Raw genomic sequence first — 27,975 nt, 5'->3', positions numbered from 1 at the left:
AGGCTAAAACTCGCCACAAAATTTTATTTCCTAAGCAAATCTAAAGGCACTAGCAGAAATTTACGAGAAAATTTTTATTTTTATAAAAGGTTAAGTGATCTCTCCTGCCTACAAGGGGTTTTATTTTTTTTACTTCCATAGAATATACTAAAAAACATTTTGTCATATTTCCAGAAGTATTCAAATCACAAGATTACAGCACTTTCTCTTAAACTATAAAATAATTAGCCTCATGCTGACTAGCCTCATGTGGATTTAAACACTACAAAATGGAGGCCTTTTTATTTTTTTTAGTATAGTTGGTACACAATGTTACACTAGTTTCAGGTATACACCCTAGTGATTTGACAAATTTATACATTACGCTCTGTTCACTACAAATGTAGTTGCCAACTGTCCCATTAAACTGCTATGTCAGTATCACTGACGGTATTCCTTCTGCTGTGCCTTTATTCCTTTATTCCTGTGACTTGTTCATTCCATAACTGGAAGCCTGTACCACGCTTTCCCCTTCAACCATTTTACCCAATCCCCCACACCCCTCCTCTAGCAATCATCAGTTCTTTCCCTATTTTATTATTTATAGGTTTGATTCTGCTATTTTTTTTTAGATTCCACTTGTGAGTGGAATCATATGGGAGTTTTCTTTCTGTTTGACTTACTTAACATTAATATCCTCTAGGTCCATTCATCCTGTCTCAAATGGCACAATCTGATCCTTTTTATGGCTGTGTGGTATTCCATTACATGTATACCACATCTTCTTTAACCATTTGTCTACTGATGGACACTTACATGGTTTCCACACATTGGCTACTGTAAATAATGCTGCAATAAACACAGGGGGCGGTTCTTTTCATACCAGAGTTTTCATTTTCTTTGGGTAAATACACAGCACTGGAATTACTGGATCATACGGTATTTCTACTTTTAATTTTTTGATGAAACTTCATACTATCTTCCAAGGTGGCTGTATCAATTTACATTCCCACCAACAATGCATGAGGGTTCTTTTTTCTTCACATCCTCACCAACACTTGTTATGTCTAGTCATTTTGATATTAGTCATTGTAACTGGTAGATATCTCATTGTGGTTTTGATTTGCATTTTCCTGATGATAAATGATGTTGAGGATCTTTTCAAGTGCCTACTGGCCATCTGTATGTCTTCTCTGGAGAAATGTCTATTCAGGTTCTCTGCCCATGTTTTAACTGGATTATTTGGTTTTCTGGTATTGAGTTTTATAAGTTCTTTATATATTTTGGATATTAACCACTTATCGGATATATGATTAGCAAATACCTTCACCCACTCAGCCAGTTGTCTTTTTGTTGTGTTGATTGTTTCCTTTGCTGTGCAAAATTTTTTATTTTGATGTATGACGTAGTCCCAATAGTTCATTTTTGCTTTTGTTTCACTTGCCTTAAAAGACATATCTAGAGAAATACTGTTACGGCTGATGTCAGAGAAACTACTTGTCTGTGTTCTCTTCCAGAATTTTTATGGTTTCAGGTCTCACATTTAGGTCTCTAATCCATTTTGACTTTATTTTTGTGTATGGCATTAGAAAATAGTCCAGTTTTGTTCTTTATATGTAGCTGGTCAGTCTTCCCAGCACCGTTTATCAAAGAGTATGTTCGCCATTGTACATTCCTGCCTCCTTTGTCAAAATTGACCATATATTTGTGGGTTTATTCCTGGGGTCCATATTTCTTCCACTGATCTATGCATCATTTTTGTGCCATGTCATATTCTTTTATAATTCAGGCAACATGCTTAAAACTTCCATGAGCAAAATTTTACTACTTAAGTTAACTTTCTCATTTCCTTCTTCTCTCAAACATGCTAATTTTTAATAAAATTTAAACATATTGGCCATTCATAAAATTATTCAGAAATTTCTTTCAACAGCTAGTTTCTTTAGCCAACTAAGAGATAAGTACACTTTCCCACAATTTTTTATTCTCATGATCAAGAAGTCAAATGTTACAAGATCACCTTAATTTAAGCACAGGTCAATTCTCAATTATAGTGGCAAGGTAAAATAATCTTAAACCCACCTTGAGAAGTTCAACAAGCCTGCATAATGCCTTAACTGAGGTTTTGGTCATTGGCTTTTGCATAGACATGTAGAGATTCATTGTGGTTTTAATAATGGTACTAATACTGTATGCATATAAGAAGCCCTATAAAAAAATAAAACACTGATTATAATCACAAGGAAGTTTCATTTCTTCAACATTTCATTCTCTGTGTAACAATAATTATTCCTCAACCTGCCAATAACTATTGTTTTTAAAGTTCATTTTAAATCTCCCCTTAAGATTTTGAAATACTCTTCCTCACACAATGTTATAAATGATGGTGTAGTTTCAACAACCCTTAAAGATTTATTTAACCTATTACATTCCATTAGTACTGTTGAAATTAAAGGATATAATCACAGTTAAAGAATCTTCCCATTAAAAAACAAACAAACCCTTCAGAGAAATGATCTGAAAGTCCAGAAGTTATCTATTCATCCTTATCTTACCTGCCAGACAAGAGTATAAAGACTCCTATCTGCCTCAGACAAATGCTAAGTAAGGACGCTAAGGAACCAGGAACTGAAAAATAAAAAAGAGTAGGAGAGTTGCTATCTGGCCAATAAAGATATTGAGAGGTATTTCTCAGTCCAAGCCAATTCCCCCTTTCCTTCTCACCTGGGCCAATCCCCACTGTTCATCTCCTACCATGTCCCCTGCCTACCTTGGTCCTAATCAGACCTTCTCTCCTTCCAGGCCAATAAGAACAGATTCGCTTCTACCCTTCTATTCCTGAAGGAAGAACAAAGGTGTTCGGAGGTTTAAAAGAGAATTTTAGTGCTAGTAAACCCAGGATAATGGGATGGAATAAGAAAACAGGAAAAAGGATGTTACCTCTTAGAGATAAACCACACAGAAACAGAGACTCTTTGGGTTTATAAAAGGACCAAATAAAAGATACATGTACAGTTTTGAGATGAACCTAAACTACACTATTATGGACATATTCAAGGAGCTGGGGCAGAAGCCACATGCTAGTGATTCTCAACCTTTTTTCCAGTCCTCTACCATATGTGAGAGATAAAGTACTCTTCCATCAGTATAACAGTAGCTCAGTAAAGAAGTGATAGTGTTGGTGGGAGGAGGGATTTTCTCTGAACCAAAAGTATCTCTGCAATAAAGAGGTGTGCAAAGTTAACAGAGTAAGAAATGAGAAGAAGGCAGCAACCAAAGAAAGGTGACAAGACCAAAGCTTGGGGCGTACACACAGGAAAGAGCCCTAAGTCTTACCTAGTCAGCTATGGACTATTACAGCAGACCCGGCCCTAGGGCAGCACTATAGAAAGTTTAAAAGCAGAAACAAAGAACAGCAAAAGTATAATTCTAAGCCAGGGAGAAAAAGGGGTGTTTCTTTTTTGAGGAGGAATGGAGGAGACAGAACTCATGGGTCCCCAGATGGTCATTAATTTGTGAAAGATACATATATGAAAAACGTTTTTTAAAAATCTAAATGGGGAGGGGAGAGGTCTAGGGTCTGTTTTTGTTAATAGCAGAATAAATAATTTGGACTAACCTTCTTACAAAGAACTAAAGCAATTCTGGGCAAAACATTTTTTTTTTTTTTAAAATCTCTCAGAAGGTATCAAAGAGCTATCAAGAAGATAAGGAAATATAAAGCCAAAATGCAGAAGAAAGAAACCCAGAGAAGTGAACCTGGCATTTGAGGCTGCTTTCCCTGAAGAAGCATCTGCCCATTCCAGAAGAGAATAAAGACAGAAGCCAAATGCTATCTTTCAACATCTCACAGAAAGGAGAGGGGGATAAAAACAGGAGTTCATGGCCCATCAAAGAGGGAATGAGGTCCTATAAACCTAGGTTCTGGATTGGGATCCTGAAAAACATCCCCCTAAAAAGTAAGGGTGAACTCAAAAAAACAGCCATCATAGGACTTAAGTCCCATTTCAAATCATCCCAATCCATGACTGGTTGAGGCGATCTGGGTTGCTAGTTGTCCTAGACTAGTGTTTAGCAAAAGCAAAGATTATTAAATCCTCTCTGGAAAAAGAAAATATTTAGATCTTCAAATTATATCCACAGATTTTCATATACAATGTGCACATTATTAAAAATAACCAGGCATACAAAGAGATTAGACATATCTAAAAACATGAGAAACACAGATAACAGAAATATCCAGATAATGAAATCACTAGACATAGGTTTCAAAATAATTATGCTAAATATGTTGAAGAAAAAGAAACAAAATTTACTCAGAAAAAGAAATGGAAACTATAAAAAAAGCTAAAAAGTAAAATAATTAAAATTAAGAAATCAGTGGATAGGCTTAATAACAGATTAGACATAGCTAAAAAGAAAATAAGAAGAGAGAGAGAGAATAAAACAGAAATAGTACTTGAAGAGATAGTGGCTGAGAATGTTCCACAAATTCCAGAAGCTCTACAAATCCCAAGCAGCACTAACACAAAGAAAACTATACCTAGGTACATTAAAGTAATATTGCTAAAAACCAAAAAGTAAACCTTACAAGCAATTAAAGATTCACATTGAGAAACCAAGAAAACCAACAGCTAACTTCTCAACAAAAATGAAAGAAACCAGAAGACAATAAATGGGGGAGGGAGGTGAGGGGTCCTGCCAATCCAGAATTCTCTATGTAGCAAAAATGCCTTTGAGAATGAAGTTGAGGGGTGCCTGGGTGGTTCAGTGGTTAAGCGACCAGCTCTGGATTTCGGCTCAGATCATGACTTCAGTCTGTGAGCTCAAGCACCAGTCACACTGGGCTGTGTGCTCACAGTGCAGAGCGTGCTTCACATCCTCCGGCTCCCTCTCTCTGCCCCTCCTGCTCTAGCGCTCGCTCTCTTTCTCTCTCTCAAAATAAATAACTGTTAAAAAACAAAACTGAAGTTGAAATAAAGACATATTCAGACAAAAAAATAGTGATAATTCATCAACAGAAGTACATTAAAAAAATTTTTTAATGTTTTTATTTATTTCTGAGAGAGAGACAGGGACAGCATGAGCAGGAGAGGGTCAGAGAGAGAGACACAGAATCTGAAGCAGGCTCCAGGCTCCGAGCCAGCTGTCAGCACAGAGCCCGATGCGGGGCTCGAACCCACGAACCGTGAGATCATGACCTGAGCCAAAGTCGGGCACTTAATCAACCGAACCACCCAGGTGCCCCTAGAAGTACATTTTAAATAAATACTAACAGCTATTCCACAAACAGAAAAATGAAGAAATACAAAAGAATGAAAAGCAGCAGAACAGGTAACTACATGGATAAATCTAAATGGACCATTACTATAAAAAGAGCAGATGGAATAATAATGCCTTGAGAAGTTTAACGTAAAAAGAGAATCAAAATAAACAATAGCATCAGAAGTGACAGGGGGATAGATAGAATTAAGGTGGTTTAAGATCCTCACACTGTCTAGGAAGAGACAAAATCATTTGTTTATTTTGGAGTTGAAGGTTAAATGATGTATCTTACAAAAAAAACAATAAAAGAATACAGAATTAGCAAAATAACAAAGGGAGAAATAAAATGATGAATTAATTCAAAAGAGAGCAAAAAAGGAAAAGAAAAGGGACACAGAACAAGTGAGATAAATAGAAAGCAATTAATCAGGTGCTAGTTGTTTTTATTTTTTAATTTTTTTTAATGTTCATATATTTTTCAGAGAGAGAGAGAGAAACAGAGTGCGAGCTGGGGAGGGGTAGAGAGTGGGGAAGACACAGAATCCGAAGCAGTCTCCAGGCTCTGAGCTGTCAGCACAGAGCCCAACGCAGGGCTCAAACTCAAAAACCGCAAGATCATGACCTGAGCTAAAGTCGGGTGCATAACCAACTGAGCCACCCAGGTGCCATCAGGTGCTAGTTTTAAATCCAAATACACCAGCAATGACATAGAGAAAATAATAAAAAATAAAGATGACCAGACTGGAGAAAAACTTATGCTGCTTATAGACAGACACATTAAATATAAGGAGCCAAACAGGTTGCAAGTAAAAGGATCCAAATAGGCATACTGTGTAAACCTAACTAAAAGAAAACTGGTACAGAGCTATGTTAGTATTATAACCACAAGACTTATGACACAGCATTACTAGAAATAAAAAGGGCATTTCATAATGACACTAGGTTCAATTCATTAGGAAGATATAATAATTCTAAATATTATACACTCACTTAGTCTCAAAATATATAAAACAAAAACTAACAAAGGGTAAACAGACAAATTCACAATGCTAGCGGGAGATTCTAACCCAATTTTCTCAGTAACTGACACAATATGTAGACAAAATCATTAACAAACATGACCTACTTGACATATACGGAACACTACAACCAACAAATGTAAATCACATATTCTTTTCAAGTATACATGAAATGTTTACCAAAGTTGACCACAGGCTGGGCCATAATGCAATTCTCAACAAATTTCAATACCAAAATTATTTTAGTACTTCTAGAAATCAATAATAAAAGATAACTAATTATCTTCAAAATAACCCACAGATCAAAGAAGAAATCACAATAAAATTTCTTATATATTCTGAACTAAAGAATAATGGAAATTCAACATATCAAAATTTATGGGATACAGCAATAAAATTCATACTTCAAAGAAAATACAGAGATTTAAACGCATATATTAGAAATCTATATTAATATGTCACACAGATCCAAACACAATCAAATCAATTTCAGTTTTTAAAAACGGAAACATATCCTATCCTTTCCAGTTTTTTCAAAGTGTTAAGTTCTATACATTGAATTAACAAAGAAATGAGCCCCAAAATATTCTAAGTAAGAAGATGCAACTACCTGTATAAAAACATTACATCTATTGGTGAGGTCTTCAGCAAATTTATCCATTCTCTGCTCTTTAGATAAAATAGATTCCATTTTCATCATCCATGAGCTCACAAAGACGTAGTAAGATTGCACATCTCTAACAAAGGAAAATATTGGGGTTACTCAGCACAGGAAAGAAAATTTACTTCCATTTCTTTGAACTGGTTGGGATAAATATATCCTTGCAGGAGCCACCTTTCTGGTTTTCAAACTATAGACATCCTACATACATATATAATTTACTCATTCAACAAATGCTCATGCCTATATATGCCAGACACTGTTTCTTAGCACTAAAAACAAAAGTTAGCAGTAAAAAAAACAGATACAACTCCCTGCCACAATAAAGCTTACATTCTTTGAAGAGAATTGTATAACAGAGATCAATAATTAAGATCTTTAAGATGTTAGATATGTGCTATGGAAAAAATGCAGCAGAGAGAAAAAAAAGAGATAGACGGGTGGCAGGTACATTTTTAATTACAGTGATCAAAGCAGGCTCACTGAAAATATGATTTTGAGCCAAGATTTGAAGAAGATGAATGAGTAATCCATGTAAATATATGAGAAGAGAATTCCAGGAAAGTAAATAACAAACGCAAATGCTCTAAAACAGTGAGTGTGTCTGGCATGTTCGAGTAATAAACTATTCCAGTGAGTGTTCCAGTCAGTATGGCTGGAGCTCAGGGAACAGGGATGAGAACACGAAAGGAAATCAGAGAAGTAAAGAGGTGGGGGCTGGGGAAGCAGGAAGGATGGGGAGTAGAATGGGATTTGTGTAAGACCTTGTGGGGAGGACTTCAATGGAAAGCCACCAAAGGATTTGAGCAGAGTGACTTGATCTAACTTTGATGAGGATGAGTATCACCTTGGCTGATAGGTTGAAAATAAACTATAAAGGGGACAAGAGGGGTAATAACAGGAAAACTCAGGCAGCTACTGTGATAATGCAGAAGGGGATGACAACTTGAACCAGAGTGGAAGGCTGGACATGGTCAGAATCTGGATCTAAAAGCTGCACTGACTGAATGGTATATGCCACCCACAGTTCTAAGCACTTTTATACAAAGTAACTCATTTAATCCTCACATTAACCTTATGAGCTAGAAGAGGAAACTGATATACAGAGAAGATCATAACTGGTAAAGGCCATGCCAAGATAAAAGCCCAAATCTAGGAAGCTTTCCTATCCAGGAAAGACTATGTATACTGATTTAGTTGTTCTCCGCAGACCAATTACAAACACTGAATCACTCTATCAATGCATCTCAAATGGCTCAAAATGAAAATTTTTAGCCCAGAAGCTGTTTAATATACACTTCTGTTTTATTTTAAAGATTTAGTGCGAAAAAAATGAACAATTCCCCCTTTGTGGGATCTGATGTCACCAACTCTTTAAAAACCTCCTCCAGTCAGAGAAACATCCCATTACTGGCAGTCAGAATGAGCTAGAAGGTAGTATTCTGGGCAAGGGACTGCAGAGATTCACCGGTTGAGATTTGAATCCCACACTAAGGTTACTGGCCAGCCACACTGCCAAGGAGTCTGACAATCTCAAGAACTCAGTCTGAACAGGGATTACACCAAAATTTTCCATAACTGTCCTTTAAGGAGGTAAAACCCTAGCATCAAATCTAAGAAAAATTTCTGCTGAGCCACGATTCCATTAGGCAAATGATACCAATAGTTGTACTTTTGGCTTTGCCTCAAATGGTGCTAACATTATTTGACTTGTGGATTATTCGACTTAAAAGGTGAAACACAGAGAATGATCAGGGTCCTAGGGCAATGCCTCTACTTTTGAGGAAGCTGTGATCAGTATTCAGCTGGGATATAATGTATAGAAGTGAAGAGAAAGGTCGTAAGTAAGGACAGAAAGAAGAGGCCTAGATTATAGAGCCCTCTTGACAGTAATCAAACCAGTAACCTTATGGAGAGGCTAATAACACAGTCAAGGGCACTCACTCGAGTTTTAGATCAAACTATGCAGAATTAAAGCAAGGGCTGTCTGTTACTGCACCCATCACTCTTACATCCCGACGACACTAGATGATCTTCCTCGTTAGCTTGTAAATATATAAAAATGAAACTTTTTCAAGTTTTAAAAAGCAACTTTTTGACAGAGAGAGTCCAAAAACAGCCAAGGGTCTGTCAGATGGCCAGCTTCATTTCAAAGTACAAACAGGAAAAACACTAAGGAAAAAAAGTCTGTCCCAATATAAATCACCGAATGACGCTAACACTTGTTTGTCAACAGAGGTTTGAAATGAAGGTTCATAGCTCGATCCTCTAAAGTCAGTATTTCCAGTGTCAAAATGGTTGTGAATGAAAAGCAAAATGCAGCAACCTCCAGACCGTGGACCCCAGGCGGGAATGTGGCTGGGGCACCTGGCCAGCTGGGTCTAGTGCACACCGGGGAGCAGGGAAACTGTCCTTCCGCTCTTTCCTCCTCATTATCTAATGAACTCTGGAGCCTGATTGAGACGGCTCTTGGTCACTCCCTCAATTTTTCCTAAAACATTAGACAAAACTCATACTGATCACACGGTCTCCCCTCTCCCGGTTTCATTTTAGTGGAATGAATTTTAGGTATCTTTGGGAGAACTGCAAGGAGAATGAAAAGCCACTACCCCCTTCAGCTCCCTGGAGCTCTATGGTTTGGAATCAAAGAATTTAGAAACATAAAATGTTATCATGGGGCTGGAAGGGAGGGGGTCTTTGAAAGACAACTTATTCAATCTTCCACCTGATAAGACTCAGTTCCTACAGCATCTTGGGATTGATGGTCATCTATACTTTACCTACACAGCTCTAGTGAAAAGAGTGAATTACCTCCCAGAACAGCCTCCAGGACTTGGTAGCAGAGGCTCTTCAGCAGGACTGGTATGGGTTTGCATACCTAGCACACCTAGCTCTACGACCTAGTAAAGTTGTTTTCCAAGCCTCATTCTCCTTATCTAAAAATAGGATAAAAATAGTACTACAGAGTAGCAGTTAACAGCTTGTGCTCTGGAGTGGAGACTGCCCAGCTCTGCCAACTATGAGTTGTTTATATTCAGGCACATTTAATCTCTCTGTATTTCAATTTTCTCACCTATAAAATGGCCATAATTACAGTATCTACCTCATAGGATTCTCTCATGATTAAAAGAGATGATAAATGTGAAGTTCCTGGAATAGTTTAGTTATTGGCTTATAGAAAGCACTGGGTTAATATTAATTGTCACCTTTATTATTTCCCACGAGAAGACTGTTACAGGGTTTGCATAAGACAAAGTGTCTAAAGCCTTCAGCATAATGCCCACTACTAAGAGCTCAATCATGTTGGCAATTATTATTATCTGTCATCTTCAACTTTTGGTTCTAGTTCAACCTTCTGGACCCACAGAAATCAAATCTGTTCCCTCTTCAACCCGAATGTCCCTCAAAGATTTAAGCAGCTCACCATATCATTTCTGAGATTTCTCTTTTAAAAGTCAAACTACGTAGAGATTCTTCAAAAGGCATGGTTGTCAGGTCTTCTGACATATCCTGATCAGCTGCATTTAGGGTGGCAGCATTTTGTGTCCCTCTTAAAAATGTGACACCACTGGAAACCGACTATGCTTTAACCAATAAAAATTCAATGAAACTACCAGTTCACATGGCCTAGTACCATATTCCATAATCTGGATATAATCCAAGTACATACTGGCATTTTTAGCAACTGTATCACACTATTAAAGAATATTAAGATTCTGATAATTAAAATATCCACACACCTTAATTACTACTACTAACCTGATCCCTGTCTCTCCACCTTATTGAATTGTCTTTATATCCAAACTGTGTCTTTTTCCCTCCTTTGTTCTGTTTTAAAAGGTATGAAGAAGCTCTGAAATCTTTGTTATGAGTAGTCCTGCCTGAATTGAGTAATTGTCATTTTCCACAGACTCAAATCACAGGACTTGGGAGTACTAAGAGATGTTTCAGGGGACCTCCTATAATCCTGATGTACTCCTTCTTCTCCCATTCTGCCGTAGTAGTGAATAAATATCCCTATTATCTTTTAATCATGTCACAGATAAAAACTGTCCAGCACAGGGCCAGTGGCATGGTCCTGCATCACTTCACTAAAATCTTCATCCAGGTCAGCGTGTGATTTTAGCAATGCACTCAAGTAAGAATGTGCAGTAAACGTAAGTGTTGAAGCTAGGTGATGAGACCATAGGGACTCTTTTGTTTATATTTGAAAATATTTGCAATAGTAAGACTTCAAGAAAATATAAGAACGTAAATATCAGAAGAAACTAAAATTAAAATTATTCTATTAGGGAATAGGACTCAGGTACATGGGGAAAAACTGAGCAGAGGACAGCTGTTGTTCCCTTTAAACTTTTAGTGCTTTTGGACTTTTTAAATATGTGCTTATGTTACTTTCATAATAATACAAATTTTAAAAAAGGAATGCATCAAATTAAAGTCAATGCCTCCAGGGGCACCTTGGCGGCTGAGTCAGTTGAGTGTTCATCTCTGGCTCAGGTCATGACCTCAGGGTTTGTGAGCACAAACCCCATATCAGGCTCTGTGCTGACAGCTCAGACCCTGAAACCTGCTTCAGAGTCCTGTCTCCCTCTCTCTGCCCCTCCCCAGCTCATGCTCTCTCTCTCTCTCAAAAATAAAAAATTTTTTTAATGGTTAAAAAAAATGATAAAGTCAACACCTCCAGAAATTATCACTGAATCATGGCCAATGTTTTTAATGTCATCAGATGACATCTACTGAAGGAACTTCACTTTACACAAAAAATATTTAACGTGTCTTATAAAAAGTAGTGTGTATGCATATATGTATGCAAATACATGTATACATGTATATGTACATATATATACACACATATCTTCATAAAGTATAATTTTCCTACATCTTTATAACTGAGTTTAAACCTAAAACATTTTTAAAAAACCTAAAAAAAACTCCTAAAAATTAAGCCTCCTAGAGACTGTCCAACCTTTTCTCTGGTAATGAGTAAATACATTTGATCTTATAATCAAATATTTTCCACATATTTAGAGTCAATGTAAGATCCGAGAATATAGTATCTGCACACTTTCATTATGGGTAGTTATAAAACTTACTTGGTAAGTGATTGAGCTTTCTGCTGTAGGAAAGTATCTCTGTGTATTTTAATGGCTTGAAGACTTTTTCTGTCTAGAAGTTTGGCAGCTGCTGGTATTTTCTGGATCAAAAAATTATCAGGAAACCAAATAATATTAGCAGTTAGAGTGATGGCTGGTACCTGAAACAATAAATGTAAGAGAGGGAAATCAATTAATTCAGGCTAACAATAAGCTGTTCTACAGTACTACAATACACAATGGAAGACAATTTACAATCATTTATACGTTATGATGCAAATTATCTTACTGTGACACAATAAAGGCATTCTGATATCTGATATGGAGCATGAAAATAGTTTTATTCTGCCTAAATATTAAACACACATACACTCTTGCAGATATTCAGATAAAAATATGCAAAAAGCAAACAGAAACTTCAATCCTCATCACTTTTGTTTTTATTCTACATTAGTGAAAAAATAAAAGACCCAAGATGGCTGGGTTCTCATGGTCACCTATCACTTGATATTACACATAAACTAAGTTTTCAATTTTTAAATCAGGTGTGTCACATCATGGAAATAGCAATAATGAGAAGGAATGGCAAGAAGAGGAAAAGAACCAAAGAAAAAGAAGAGTAGTAACAGTAATAGCAAGTTAATTTAGAGGAAAAACATCTGGAAAAACTTCCATGAATAGATATTTATATGATATGGGATTATGCAGTACTTCCATTTACTATGTTATTTCTGGAATGCTTGTTTTTTGGGTTTTTAAAAAATGTTTACTTATTTATTCTGAGAGAGAGAGAGACAGAGAGAGAGAAAATAGGGGATGGGCAGAGAAAAGGAGAGAGAATCCCAAGCAAGCTCTATACTGTGGGCGCAGAGCCCGAAGCAGAGCCCAACACAGGGCTCAACACAGGGCTCAAACTCATGAACTGTGAGATCATGGCCTGAGCCAAAAGCAAGAAGTGGACGCTCAACCCATTGAGCCACACAGATGCTCTGGGAATGCTTGGTTTTTAAAAATTACTGGGGCGCCTGGGTGGCTTAGTCGGTTAAGCGTCCGACTTTCGCTTAGGTCATGATCTCGCGGTTCGTGGGTTCGAGCCCCGCATCGGGCTCTGTGCTGACTGCCAGCTCAGAGTCTGGAGCCTATTTCAGAGTCTGTATCTCCCTCTCTCTCTGACCCTCCCCTGCTCACGCTGTCTCTCTCTCTCTCTCTCCTATAAATAAAAAAATTAAAAAAAAAAAAATTGTATCATTTTTATTATTACAAAATATTACAAGAACTATTATTTTTGAAAGTAGGAATAAAATACATGTTAGAATATCCGATTTTATCAAAAATCTTTCTCATCTACTCAAATTGAAAAAAAAAAGTTCCAAGTTCTTACCTTCTTACAAATGTCCAATAAAGATTTATAAAACTTTTTATCAATAGTCCGAAAAATTTGAAAATGCAATACAAAAAGTCCACAAATTCCAACATACTTGTCTCTCTGGTCAATTTCAGAAGGTTCTCCTTATAAAACAACAGCATGTAAGAAAAATATACTTAAATTCTACATTCAAGGAAATGCAAATTTTTTTATCAACAAAAATTTTTTAAATGCATTTTACGTTACCAAGTTTGGCTTCTACATTTGCAAAAATTGACCGAATACTATGTGCAAATTCTTCAGCAAAAGTGCTATTTTTTGACACAGATACTCCTCCATTGAGAGAATCAAACTGCTGTTCTATACAGGCCTACACAGGAAACATTTAAAGGGAAATTTAGACTCTCAATAATAAGTTAATAAACAGATTTAAATATACACTGTGTGAGGACAAACTTCTACATTCATCATTTTAACCTCAGTAACACTGAGATTCAAGTTTTTACCTTAATGTCATCTAATAACTAAATCCTTTCCAATGGAAAATATGTACTTATATATTTAAGAACCAGTTAGTGAAATAAACTGAACCACAAATCCATAATTTTACATGATTCTACACACAGTGATGCTCAGTGACGTATGGAAGACATATCTGATGAAGCACTGGAAAGCATGTTTTATTATTTTACTTTGCACTTTTAAGGGTAGAGTTTATTTTTCCTGATTATGATTATTTCCTAGCACTTTATTAAAGCATGTATAAGAATGTCTCCTGGAAAAAGAATCAATGAGAAAAATTACCTTCTGAAGTGAATATACTAGCCATTAAATTAATATAAACAGATGGATCAATCTGTAAAGTCTGTGATCCTCAGAATAGCATAATGTATAGACTTATCAAATCACTATGTTGTATGCCTAAAACTAATGTAACATTATGTGTCAACTATATGTCAATTTTTTAAAACTGTGATTATGTAAAAACATGTTAAAAAGAAACTTGAAGCAGATTTTAAATATAAATATACTGCACTTTCTGATAAATACTACCCAAAGCAATGCTATCCAACAGAACTTTCTGTGATCATAGAAATATTCTACATTTGTGCTGATAGGATAGCTAGTCACAAACTAATTGTGGCTATTTTCCCTCAGCTTTATTAAGAAATTACTGATATATAACATATAAGTATGAGGTGTCTGGTACAATGATTAAATTATATGCAGCTATTAAGCATGTCAAAGTGGTAGAGAAAGTGAAATTTTATTTCATTTTAATTAATTTAAACTTAAAATAGCTATTACATGGTAGGATGCTACCTGGACTACAGAGACCCAAATTATATTCCCTGAAGCCTAGGAAGAATTAAACAATTCTTTAAAAGGTAGTATAACATACCCAAATCTAGAGTTTAACAACAAACATGGACGCAACTGCTTAGATCTTAATCCTCGAATAGTTTTCTCTCTTTACATAATTAAAAAAAAAAAAAACCCTTCACTCCAAATACAACTAGTACTATTAATTTTGTTTGCTACTAGGTACTGAAATAATTTCACTTAGTATACTAACAATGTTTTAAGCCAAAGCACTTTTAAAGAAAACATATTTCAACAGTATGCTGTGAAAATGTCATATATAGTTCTGAGCTGGATCAACTAATACAACCCCATTTAGTACAGCCTCACAGAGCTGTCATACCTGAAATATCATTCCATCAAGTAACTGTCCTTCTAGCTTCAGCAGAAACTTTTCAAACGGTTTTAGTTTTTCTTCCTGAATTCCAAATTTTGAAGGATTGTGATGGACAGATTTCAGTAACCTTGTGGAATATTAGGAGAAAGACCTTCAACTTTCCTAATAATTCTTCAATTGAAAACTTTCCAAGAAATCAAAATTTTACATTTCTATTGCTTGTTTGGCTCCACATATTTGAAAATCTGAACAAAAACAATGCTAATATATTTAATTTTCTAATCATGCCTTTTTTAGATCATCCCAAATTCAGGTATCCGGTACTCTCCAGATACCAGATGAACAAAATAAAATGCCTGGATTTTAAAAAGTCTAAAGTATATACAATGAAATAAAACCAAGTTCAGGAAAAACAACGGTCACTTGAACAGAACCCAAGAAAAACTCTGAGTTCTATGGTAGTCAAATTCACATTCTAATACACTTTAAGTATACTTTAAGTATTAGGATGTTTTATATAAGTATACCGTACTCTCAAACAAGCTTGTCTGAAATTTAAAAATGGCGACTGTATTCACGGAAACATATGACAAGAGCTCCTTCTAAATATAGGTCTCCAGGTCTTTTAAAAGACCTGCACCATTTACATTTGTTTCTTTTTTGTTAATATGTTAATTGTACAAAGAGAGAGAGTATTATAAACATTTTAATTGGCTCACCTTTTGTACATAGTCCAGTGCTCTTTCAATGTGACATGATTATCAATAATTTCATCCAAGGTAAGCAAAACTGTTAGCAGCTCTCCCAAGTGCTCATACATAGTCTGTCAAAAAACCTTTAATGATTACCATTTAATCACTAGTTAGAAGTTAAGCTTCCTGTGGATTTTTAAAGTTAAACACACTGGGCTAATTACTGAATTAAAGCAGTGGGTAAACAGTTTTTTAATGTATAGATGAAACTATTAATCAGATGGACCAATAAGCCTTAAATAGAGAATGCTTTGCCCACTATTTCATCCTTAATTGGGGTATTGCAAAATTGTTTCACTCTCCAAAGAGACCACTTAGAGAATCTGCACTGGGCCGCTACTGGAGAAAACTAAGAATTATACTGCTAGTGGGTGAATAATGCCTCATCAACTTCACAAATTAAAAAGAAGTAAAAAAAAATTTTTTAAGAGTCTTGCTATAATTGTTGTACTCCCCAATCACACAAACTCCACAGTCAAATATAGTAAAAATTACAGTTTTACAGGTCAACTTAAATGACTTTTACCTGAAAATGAACTCCAGTTGTCTCTATAATTTTGGGTGCAATCCTGTAATAAAACAGCATCCGATTAAAAAAAACCCTTTTTTTGTTACAGTTCATTTTAAGGAAAACACATAGCAGCAGAAGCTCTTGGAATTTTAACACGTATTTAGCTTTATTTAAGCTTCAGTCACTATAATTTATGGGACCATACTCCACTTTCCTAAGAAGAGAACTAACTTGTATACAGAGTCAGGGTTATCCTTGCCCATATCTAACTCAACGGGTAGGGAAATGATAGTACAAGGCCCATGAATAACCCTAGCCTTTAAACCTAAAGGATCAAGCTAGGGATGGAGGTGGAGAAACAATGAAACTGATATGCATTTCTTTCTAAACTGTTAGAATTTCTCAATTCCCAACTAGAATCTTTGTTATCTTACTCAAACTGGCATTTGGAAACTAGTCAGGTTTATTTCTGAGTTCTCATTCCTACTGAAAAACAATGCATACAAACAACATGCCAAAGTCAAAAGCCCTAGGGTAATTCAAACTTTACTTCCTAGACATCTCCTACTCAACAGTAAATAATTTAAGACAGGACTTGTACATCAAAGCACATATAGATATTCCACAGGATAGACTATTTTAAAATTTAAATTCAGAACACAAATAAATTTCATCTCTTCTGGGCAGGGGTATGGTGGTGGAGAGTCCTCTTTGAATTACGCATCAGGTACTGCAGGAGTTGGGGGAGCTATGCTCTCATTCCCTCCTGCCCTGAGGACAGCTTCAGTGAAAGAACAGAACATAAACACCTGACTGCGGAGAAAAACAGGAGAATGAGACAGTCTTCCAGTTCATAAAGACAGTTAAGATGCAGGCTGCTACGGTAAGAACAATGAATGGACCTGGTGATCAAAAGAATAGCATCTAAATTGCTATGAAATCTTATATAATTTCTCTGGGCCTCAGTTACTTCTCATAATTGAGAACCCTTTGTCATACACCTAAACAAGGCTTCTGTAAGATTATAATTAAGTAGTAAATGGGAAAGTTTTTAAGTATAAAGAATTAATCAAATGTGAGGTATTACTACTCTGTGATAGTAAGAACAGTAAGCGCTCTATGAAAATTTGATTATTTTTCTTGATTTAGAACAGTGGTTCTCAAACTTGGAAGATCATTTGAATGAAACCAAAATTTTTTTAGTGTAGCTTCCCTGGCACCACTCTGACATATTCTGCAGTTGAAGAAAGGTCCCATGTGATTCTAATAAGCCAAGGAACAGTCCATGTAAAGGAGAAGTAAGGAGAGAGAATTTGGTAGCTGCTCTAATTCCATATTAGCCTTTTCTATACAATCAAATTTAAGTTTATTCTGTCAACGTTCTTATGCAGAGATATAACATGATTTACCATGGTAGAAATTGTCCTTTTAACCTGTGTATTATACACATCAAGTACTGTTTAAAACATCATGAGTGTTCAAAGGATGTTGAACAAATCAATGAAAAAATGAGTAAACAAATGAAAAATTATTTCAAGTAACTGACTAGTTTTAGAAAAACATTCCCTGTGTCTCTATTATAAATGCACAAATATTTATAAAATCCATTACTTGTTACTGATATAGAGGGCAGCCAACTGATGGACTACATTCATCACCACTTCATAGCACCTCGTAACAAAACAAGATAGTTCCTGAAATGACAAGTTGAGTATATATGTTACATAGTGGCTTTTTAAATGTCACCATTTCTCTTTTATGGTAACAATGTTGAACAAAAACAAAACAGTTTTCCAGTAAAATTTCCAGTTAACCTGCAGACAGATCATTTCAAGCACACTTCAAGCAATCAATTCTTAACCCTTCTCCTACACCCCAAGATGTGCTTTGTCCCCACAGCATTTTGTTCATACTTCTATTGTAAGTCTTACATTTTAGTTACTCCTATAATTCTTAAATGACAGAGACCGTCTTATTCCTTCTTTAAGCAGCCACTGCCCAGTATGGTGACTAACCCTCAACTGTTTCTCAATAAATTTCTGTCTTATGAAGTAAATAAAAAAATGAACACCTGAATGAAGGTCAAAAGCTGTCAATTTAGAAAGTAGGACAATGAGGGAAAGGCTCTACAGAAGTCACCCTGAAATAACTTCAAATGTTTATGATCTTTAACCTCATCTATAAACAGACTTGGTACACAGAAAGGGAAATACTAATTACTGCAGACATATGTTTGTCGTTAAATAATTAATTTGTTTCTACCATATCCCACGTGGTAGAAAAAAATTTTTCAGAAGCTCTCAATGCTTAAACCTAAAAAAACTGGTACCCAAAAGTATTTAAAACCTGATTAAATCTGTGGCTATTCTAAATTTTAAATTCTACAAGGGCAGGAATTTCTGCTGGTTTTGTGCAATGCTGTATCTGCAGCACCAAGAAGAGCTACTAACATATGCTAGGCTTATAAAACATTTGTTGAAGATTTAAAAATGCAATTTTATGCAGCTGTCAATGAGCTCCAAAAACAATTTAAAATGTTTGAGAATAAAAATAGATAATTCATTTCAATTTTACTTATATAGCTCTATTTTTACCTTATTAAACTTCTAAAAGTTCAATAAAAGCAAAGAACAGAAAATGCAAATAGCTCAAAATAAAGAAATAAGTCCAGCTACATAATAGACTATTTACATAAAATAGGATAAATTAGCCATTAAAAGAGATCTTCAGATTTTCAGACCGGATAATAAAGCAAAATCCAGATACACGTGATTTTAAAGAATCACAAATCAAACATAACGATACTGAAAGGCTGAAAAAATATAAAAAGATAAATCAAGAAAATGTTAACTAAAACACAGCTGGGGCAGTGATAATATCAGACAAAACAGTTTGTTAGCATATCATAGCTATGGTATATAACACATATAATTATACATTACGTACATAATTATTATAGTTAAACAGGATCACCACATAAAAGAACTTATAAGGAATGATTAACAATTCTAAACTTGTATGCACCAAAAAGAATATCCTGAAAATAAGAAATGTAAAATTTGATAAAACTAGACAGAGAAACTGACACATTCACTGGGACCCTGCAAATTACATTTCTTAGACACCTGCCAGCAGGTTTCCCATTAGATTCTGCCAACAGGTGGCACTAAAAGGACACTAGAAGGCAGGAACAGGATATTCTATTTCTTGGTTTGTTTGTTTTTAAGTTTATTTGAGAGAGAATCCCAAGCAGGTTCCACCCTGAGCCCAATGAGGGGCTAGATCTCACCATGATGAGATCATGACCCGAGCCAAAATCAAGAGCTGGATGCTTAACTGACTGAGCCACCTACTTCTTACTGTTTTCATCAACATAATACAGACAAAAGCAGTTCATCCCTGCAACGGCAGTTTGCTGCAGCCATCAGCTTCTTTCAGCACGACAGAACTGACCCCATTCTGCCCTCTCAGGTGTACCAGCCTGCCAGGCAGCACGCGTTCCTTCAAACGTATGAGCACTAACTCCACAGGGCTCCTGCTCCAAACTCCCAGATTCTGGAAACCCCAACCCTTCCCCTTTCTTCCCTCGATGCAGAGATGCTATGTGCTCTCTCTGGATGACCTATCTTCTCTTTTTTAAATGTATTTTCAAGTTACTTAACATACAGGGTAGTCTTGGTTTCAGGAGTAGAACCCATCATCTCTTACATATGACATCCTGTGCTCATCCCAACAAGTGGCCCCCTTAATGCCCATCACCCGTTTAACCACCACCCCCGGCAGCAACGCTCAGTTTGTTCTCTGTATTTAAGAGTTTCTTATGGTTTGTCTCCCTCTGTTTTTATTTTTCTTTCCCTTCTAGGTTCATCTGTTGTGTTTCTTTAATACCACATGCGTGAAATCATATAGTACCTGTCTTTCTTATTTCACTTAGCACAATACGCTCTAGTTCCATTCACACTGTTGCAAATGACAAGATTTCATTCTTTCTCATCTTCTTTTCTTTCAGCCCTCTAACTCTGATATAACCAATTCCTTATATCAAATCGCCTCTTCTGAAATACTTTCTGTGATTTGCTTTAGACGCCAAGTTGAACAAATACCCTCAATTAGATCAAGGAAACAAAAAAGTAGTAAAGATATAAATGAACAATATATTAGAACCTAACATTTAAGAGCACCTGGGTGGTTCAGTCGGTTAAGCATCCGACTTTGACTCAGGTCACGATCTCATGGTTCATGGGACCAAGCCCCATTACAGGCTCTGTGCTGACAGCTCAGAGCCTGGAGCCTGCTTTCTACTTCTGTCTCTCCCTCTTTCTCTGCCTCTCCCCCACTCATGCTCTGTCTCTGTCCCTCAAAAATGAATAAAAGTTAAAAAAAAATTCTAATTAAAAAAAAAACGTAACAGTCAGAAGGTAGGTGGGACTAGGGTTATTTTTTCCTTATCTCCAATTTTTGCTTTGGGGTATGGAACAAGCACTGCTTTTATAATGGAGATGGAAGAAACAGGAAGTTCTTTTATTCTTTTGATAACATTAAACCAAAGACCTACAATAACTAAAACTTTGCAGTGACGAAAAACATATCTAAATTGAAACATCTGGTTAGAAGCATCAAGTGCTACTTTTAACAAGCTTATCATTGCTCGTTATAGCTTGTTCTCTGTATTTAAGAGTTTCTTATGGTTTGCCTCCCTCTCTGTTTTTATATTATTTTTCTTTCCCTTCTAATCATCTCCATTAACAACTTTTCTGACATAAATTATCTCCATTAACAACTTTTTCTGACATAAATTATCTTTTCCTACCTGGTACGAAGTTTAAATTATTTTATTTTACTTTTTAAATTTTTTTAATGTATATTTATTTTTTGAGAGAGAGAGAGATACAGAGCACGAGCAAGGTAAGGGCAGAGACAGAGAGAAACACAGAATTCAAAGCTGGCTCCAGGCTCTGAGCTGCCAGCACAGAGCCTGATGTGGGGCTTGAACTCACAGACCAAGAGATCATGACCTGAGCCAAAGTCAGACTCTTTTTTTAAAATTTTTTTTTAATGTTTCATTTATTTCTGAGAGAGAAAGACAGTGTGAGCAGGGGAGGGTCAGAGAGAGAGGGAGACACAGAATCTGAAACAGTCTCCAGGCTCTGAGCTGGCAGTCAGCACAGATCCCGACGCCAGGCTCAAACCCACGAATGGAAAGATCGTGACCTGAGCCAAAGTCGGATGCTTAACCGACTCAGCCACACAGGTGCCCCAAAGTTTAAGTTATTTTAAAAGGCATGGTGACAAATTGTCTACAAATGAAATTATTAAAAAGAAAGAGAGAGAGAGAGCTTACTTTGATGATACCGGATTTCCATAAAATGCTATGACAATCTTTTAGGAATTATAACCTCTTAACTATAATCCAATGCCAACTAAGTGTCTTATTCTCACAATATGCATTCTTAGCATTTGAACTCTTTTCTAATTGTGTGTAAGTCACTCAAACTTAAAAAAATAATAAAAAGTAAAAACCAGTTACCTGTAAGAATGAAATAAATCTTCCCATTTGAATTTGGCAGTCACCTTCCACCATGCTGGAATCTGTAGCTTTAAAAGGCAACATAAAGAATCATATTTTAATTTTTTATTTTAAATTTAGTAAAGACCCAAAAAGAAAAATAAATACAGTTTTTATTTACTAGTATATCTTCTAAACTGCATACTACTGAAAACAGAATTTTATACTGAAAAGAAGAGTGAGACAATCATTAATGATTCAGTTAAAAGAATCATCTGTTTCACTGTTTAATGGATTTAAGGAAAATCCTTATCTAGCCACAGTGCTTTGTAACTTATAAAAATAACAGAGAATTTGCTGTTGCTTCATCACTCAGTCTTTTTCCATCTGCTTATCGAAACAAATAAACCAACAAAAACTCTGAATGCTTCTTTTCTCACATTAATACATTATATAATCATGGTAGTTCTAGAATTGTCAACTTTTTTGTTCATTTCAATGTCAAAAAGGCATTATGGCATTATGATGTAAAATTTAAAAACCTACCTCCTTCTCCATAAAACAAGAGACCATTATAAAATTTAGTTTCAGCCTGTTTAAAAAAAATTAAAATAATTTTAAAGGTTGCTATTTTGTTTTTAAATTCCTAGGCTCTCTTATTCATATGTAATAATAAGCAGAGGACTACATCACATATACAAATTCACTTAAATTCAAAAACTGCTTATAAAACAGGTGAATTCAGTTTTTCTTTAGGCTACCAAAGATATCATTAACACCCAAAGTTATTTCTTAATTTCTTTCCCCTTGCCTTTGTCTTTTCTAACCATTCTAATTGTCCCACATCCTCCCCCTAGTTCATGAGAGAAAGAAAGCAACTACATAGTATCAAAATGGTAGAGAAAAAAAGAGGAAGTTTACCAACTTCTATCTGAGTTTTAATGACCCATGGGTAAGATAATGCAAAGCATATTAAAAATTCAAAGGTTTTTTCTTTTTTCTTTTTTTTTTAATCAGTTATATCTCAGGATGCCTGGCTGGCTCAGTCAGTAGAGCATGCAACTCTTAATCTCAGGATGGTGAGTTGAAGCCCCATGCTGAACGTGGAGCTTACTTTAAACAAACAAAAAAAAAGGTTAAAAAAAATCAATTATATCTAGAAAGCTAGTATAGATGGCAGATAATACAGACTATGAAGGAATGCAGACTCAGACTCAAACAGTAACTACTAGTAAAATGTTTGGCAAGTGACATCCTCTTTAAGCTCATCTGTTTCATCTATTCCTCACACTATCTGCCTTTCGTTCTAAGTATGAACAGGATTACTATGTTGTCTGGTACACAGAAAACACACTCAGTGAATGGTAATCACTATTACTAGTATTACTTTAAATAAATAATTCATTCAACATGGAACAAATCTTTATATACACAGTATATATAAGCACATATTTGCTTTTAAATCATGTTTTTAACATCTTAAAAGTACAAATAATTACCTCATACTTTAATTTCTTGATTTCACAACAAAGTGCAGCATATACAGTGATGACTTTGTTCAAGACCTAGTTTCAAGTGTAAAAACATAATATAAAAAAGGTTAAGTTATAGCAGATAACTAAAGCATTTAAATCCACAGATTTTGAGGTTTAGAAATCTGTACCTTGTTTTCAGTCTTTATGAGTTCCAAAAGGGAAGACTGTTCATAAGGCAAAAGCTATAAAAACAAAGGGAAGACATTTGTTTTTAATTTGAAAACAATCATTGAAATTTTAAACATACAAATTGAGTCTAGCTCCATCTATTCTATTTAAACTTGAGTTGAACCCTGTACTTAGCACCAGCACCACACTAGTTGGGGGGGAGAGGGGGTGTGACTGCTCATGGGGACAGGATTTCTTTTGAGGGTGTTGAAAATGCTCTAAAATTGAGTCTGGTGATACCTGCGTGATTCTGTGAATACACTAGAAAACAAAGAATTATATGATATGTGAATTCCAAGCATTATGAAACCTGTGAATTTCAAGAAAACGGTTACTAAAAAAGTCAATATGTAACTTAAGGCAGTGTCTAGTACATAATAAATGCTCAGTGTTAATTATTATTTAAGTGGTAACAGGCTACAGTTTCAAAGATAAAACAAGATGGAATGATTTGCAAATGGAACAGAGCAGGAATGACTTATTTTAAGAAATTACTCCCAAATTAAATTCTCTTACTGAAACTGATATTACACTAGATGTTAACTGGAATTTTAATAAAAATTAAAAAGAAGAAATCAAAAGAAAACCATTACTCCCACATTAAGATCCCCTAAAGAGCATACATAAGGGGAAATGACGGACATCTTCTATATTTTCATTAGAATATGAGTTACATGGATATAGGTGTTTGACAAAATTCACTGAACAGTATATTGTAAAGGTATGCATTTCACTGCATGTAAAATAATCTCAATAAGGAAAAAATAAAGCTTAAATATTTTATTCCAACCTTCATTTTCTCGGTGGGAAAAAAAAGGCTACTTCAAAGAGGTTTGTGTCATTCATTAAAAAAAAAACATACACACACCTGCATGGCTTAGATATAAGGAAGTTAATTTTTTCTCCAAGTTTCTTTTAGTTCTCTAGATTCCAAATAATAAAATTAAACAGTTGATCTTTGAACAACACAGGTTTGAACTGTGAGTCACCTTCGTATGGATTCGTTTTTTTATAAATACAGTGCAGTACTGTCAATGTATTTTTTCTTCATGATTTTCTTAACATTATTTTCTTTTCTCTAGCTTATTGTAAGAAGATAACACATACAACATACAAAATATGTGTCAATCAACTGTTTAAGTTATTGGTAAGGCTTCTGGTCAACAGTAGGTTGTGATTTTGGGGAGTCAAAAGTTACATGCAGATTTTCAACTGTGTGGAAGTCAGTACCCTTAACCCGCACATTGTTCAAGGGCTAACTGTATATTCCATTTTTAAAAATTACGTTTTCAAGAGATAGTATGTCCTGAAAATACACACATAAATTAAAACAAAATCAAACCTTTAATGCTATTGGATCAAGATTGAAATCCCAAACATCACCAATTGAATCATCCAGTGCATCCTCAATTCTTCTCAGTTGAGATGTATACTCCTCAAGAAATTTCCCATAATTCTTAAGCTGGACTTCAGCATGAATTTCTAAATTTCAATTTTAAAACAGTATGTAAGAAGTGCAAGTAATGAGTTATAGGACATTTAATTCATATAATCTCAAAAGTCACAACAAAGTACTTACTAAGCATTTTTAAATGTATTACTTTGGAATGTCTAGACATCTCGAAAATAAAGTTTCAAAATTAAGCAATAACTCAGCTTTTAATCTTTTCCAAATAAAATAATTTTAAAAGCTATGCATGTTATACAGCAATACCACATTTAAACTACAACTTTAAAGTACTATGAAAAATTTATCGTCCCATATACCCCATGAACAATCTGAATAATGCCTTCGATAACTCAACATCTTGATCCTATGTTTTTATCATAAATAACTTTGCAAAAAAAAAAAAATGACCTAAATCAGGCACAAAAATCCGTGTTGTCATAGAAGCAAAATTTAAAAAGGTAATTTTTAATTCTCTATACTGTAAACCACTGTCTAAAATATATCTAGGGGCGCCTATGTGGCTCAGCCAGTTAAGCATCCAACTTCGGCTCGGGTCATGATCTCATAGCCCGAGCCCCACACAGGGCTCTACACTGACAGCTCAAAGCCTGGAGCCTGCTTTGGATTCTGTGTCTCCGTCTCTCCGCCCCTTACCTGCTCATTCTCTCTCTCAAAAATAAACAAACATTAAAAAAAATTAAAAATACATCCAAATATTATTTTTAAAACAGGTTTAGACCTGCTTTATCATGTTACTTCTGTAATGCCCAAAATCTACCAAAATATTATAATGACTTCACTATCATAATAGAGTTATGATAACTCTATTTGGAAAAGCCAAATGAAGAACACAGAGTACAGAATATTGTGGTAATATTTACATAATTTACACAATAGATGACTCTAAGGAGTCACTGGAATAAACTGGTTAATAAAAGTATGTCTAGTCATCAAAGTTAATATTAAAAGGAGATATTCTATCTTATACATAAGAATTTGTTACTTATTCCAAAGACAGTGAATCCAATTCGGTATCTTTGATTGATGTGAATAACTATTCAATTGTGCTCTAAGAAAACTACGATTTGTCTCTTAAGTTAGCAATGCAAAGCAACTCTAAGATAAATTATGTTCCGACTAAGCAAAAAGACCTAGCTCCCCAATCTCCCTTATTTTGCAACTAATGGTCAGAGTCTGAGATCTAGATCAGGTGGATCAAATCTGTTCACTGAGGCTCCTATCTCACTGCAGGATAAACCTAGGCAATTTTGGGAGACAATCTAAACATGATTCATAGCACAAAACTTAATGCAAACAAGGCACACAGATGAGAATTCTTTTTCCCTAGAGCTTAAATCTAAAAACTGTGAGATATTCTTGAAATCCCAAATACATGCCTAATTTTCAATTACATGGGAAGTAAACAAACATGCATTTAACCAACAAATGAGTTCTTCATGACAACAGCAGAAAAGCATGCTGGCATTTAGTCTGTTTGGGAATTCACAGAGCAACCTGCAGTAACATGAAAAGTTCCCTGCTGATAAAATAACGAATAGTTGTCAAATTAGTACCAGTTATGATAAAAAGATTTTGAAGAAACCCACAGCAATTCCTCCAGAGTAAAATTCCAAAAATGTATTTACATGCTCATCTCTACATTCTTTGCGTCATCTTTGTAGCCCTAATACCCGGTACAGTTCCTGGGATGCAAAAAATGTCTGTTGACTGAATCCGATCATTCTACCCACATTAACAAACCTAGCAATATATTTTCATTACAATTTTTTGAAGATACTAGAGCAAGGGACCTCTGCCCATAAAACCTCATACATGACAAGGTGCAGTTCACTTTAACAGTAAATACAGAATCCTCTCCACACAAAAGTTGAAGGGCTTTGTCATTACCACCAAGATTTTTTTAATGCTGCGTAAGAGCTACTAACTTAAGGAATATTTTATGAAAAACTGCAAACCATTATGAATTCAGCTCATGCTTCTTTGAGACGCCACTAAAACCTAATTACACGTAAGTCTGTACACATGATTTTTTTTTCTTTGTAAAGTTAAGCAAAGTTCACGTGTAATTTTTAAAAATTACATTCACCTTCTGGGAAACCTGCATTAAAAAACAAATTTACGAGCGAGAGAATCTCTTATATCACTTAAATTAATATCACTACAGATAAGAAACATTACCAATTTGTATTAATCTTAAGTAGAGGTTCACTAAAATAATTACTTGGCCTCCACCTTTGGTGCGTGGAACTGAACTTGTTAGGGTTTTCTGGGTTGGGCTTCCAAGTTAAAAACGGAACAACTTGACTTTATTAAGCAAAAGTTGCTTAATTTTTGAAACCTTTTTAGGTTCAACGGAAACTATAGGACATCCCTGAAAAACGCTACTTATCGTAAATAAAAGGCATGGAAAGAGATAAATGGACACTCGCTTGTTTATTTTCTCCGCGTGAGGAATGCTTTTTCGCTGTCTCCTACGCTATAAGAAGATACAGGAAAAATACTCAAACTTCCAAAAGTTGATTGGAGGAAAAGTAGAAAAACAGGAAGGCGAAAACAGGAACCCGGACCTCAGTCCGTTCTAGACGTGCACACTCGGCACATGCGGCGACAGCCCCGAGAGGCCAGAGGCAGGGCCAGCCTCGGCTCCCGGGGCTGCTGGGCCTCCCTGGGCGCGCCCCGCCCGGCCCCGGGTAGCCGAGAGGAGACGCCGCTGCCCCGGACACCGCGGGCTCCTCGGGAGAGCCCCCGCCCCGGACGCCGAGCCCTGACCCGGCCGGCCTGACCCACCGCCGCCGGGGTCCCAACCCCGAAAGTAACGCTCGAAAGCGCGTCCGTCTCACACTCCAAGGGGCAGCAAGTGTCCCGAACTGGACGGCTGCGCGGCGACCGCGACGCAGAGCCCTCCCGCAGGAGCGCCGCCGGTGGGGGGGCTGAGGCGGGCCGGCGA

General features: G+C 35.7%; 1 protein-coding gene across 2 annotated transcripts in view; it reads right to left on the bottom strand.

Moving 5' to 3' along the window:
- The window catches only part of WASHC4 (WASH complex subunit 4), a 59,685-nt gene that overhangs the window by 31,516 nt on the left and 194 nt on the right, over nt 1–27,975 (bottom strand). Inside the window, exons 2-15 of one of the 2 annotated variants that reach the window (XM_077761998.1) lie at nt 24,900–25,048; nt 23,518–23,571; nt 23,354–23,419; nt 22,401–22,446; nt 21,876–21,943; nt 17,960–18,042; nt 16,364–16,406; nt 15,805–15,908; nt 15,092–15,212; nt 13,633–13,756; nt 13,402–13,529; nt 12,021–12,181; nt 6,874–7,000; nt 2,062–2,187 (exon numbers count right to left, since the gene is read on the bottom strand). In XM_077761998.1, the coding sequence (XP_077618124.1) occupies nt 2,062–2,187; nt 6,874–7,000; nt 12,021–12,181; nt 13,402–13,529; nt 13,633–13,756; nt 15,092–15,212; nt 15,805–15,908; nt 16,364–16,406; nt 17,960–18,042; nt 21,876–21,943; nt 22,401–22,446; nt 23,354–23,419; nt 23,518–23,571; nt 24,900–25,048 (1,400 nt within the window). Of the gene's footprint in view, nt 1–2,061; nt 2,188–6,873; nt 7,001–12,020; nt 12,182–13,401; nt 13,530–13,632; nt 13,757–15,091; nt 15,213–15,804; nt 15,921–16,363; nt 16,407–17,959; nt 18,043–21,875; nt 21,944–22,400; nt 22,447–23,353; nt 23,420–23,517; nt 23,572–24,899; nt 25,049–27,975 lie in introns of those variants that run through there. The other variant, XM_077761997.1, reaches the window with a different exon arrangement.

The sequence above is a fragment of the Crocuta crocuta genome, unplaced genomic scaffold (genome assembly GCF_008692635.1).
Source record: "Crocuta crocuta isolate KB4526 unplaced genomic scaffold, BGI_CrCroc_1.0 scaffold193, whole genome shotgun sequence".
Taxonomy (NCBI): domain Eukaryota; kingdom Metazoa; phylum Chordata; class Mammalia; order Carnivora; family Hyaenidae; genus Crocuta; species Crocuta crocuta.
This window is presented reverse-complemented; position numbering and strand designations above follow the sequence as displayed.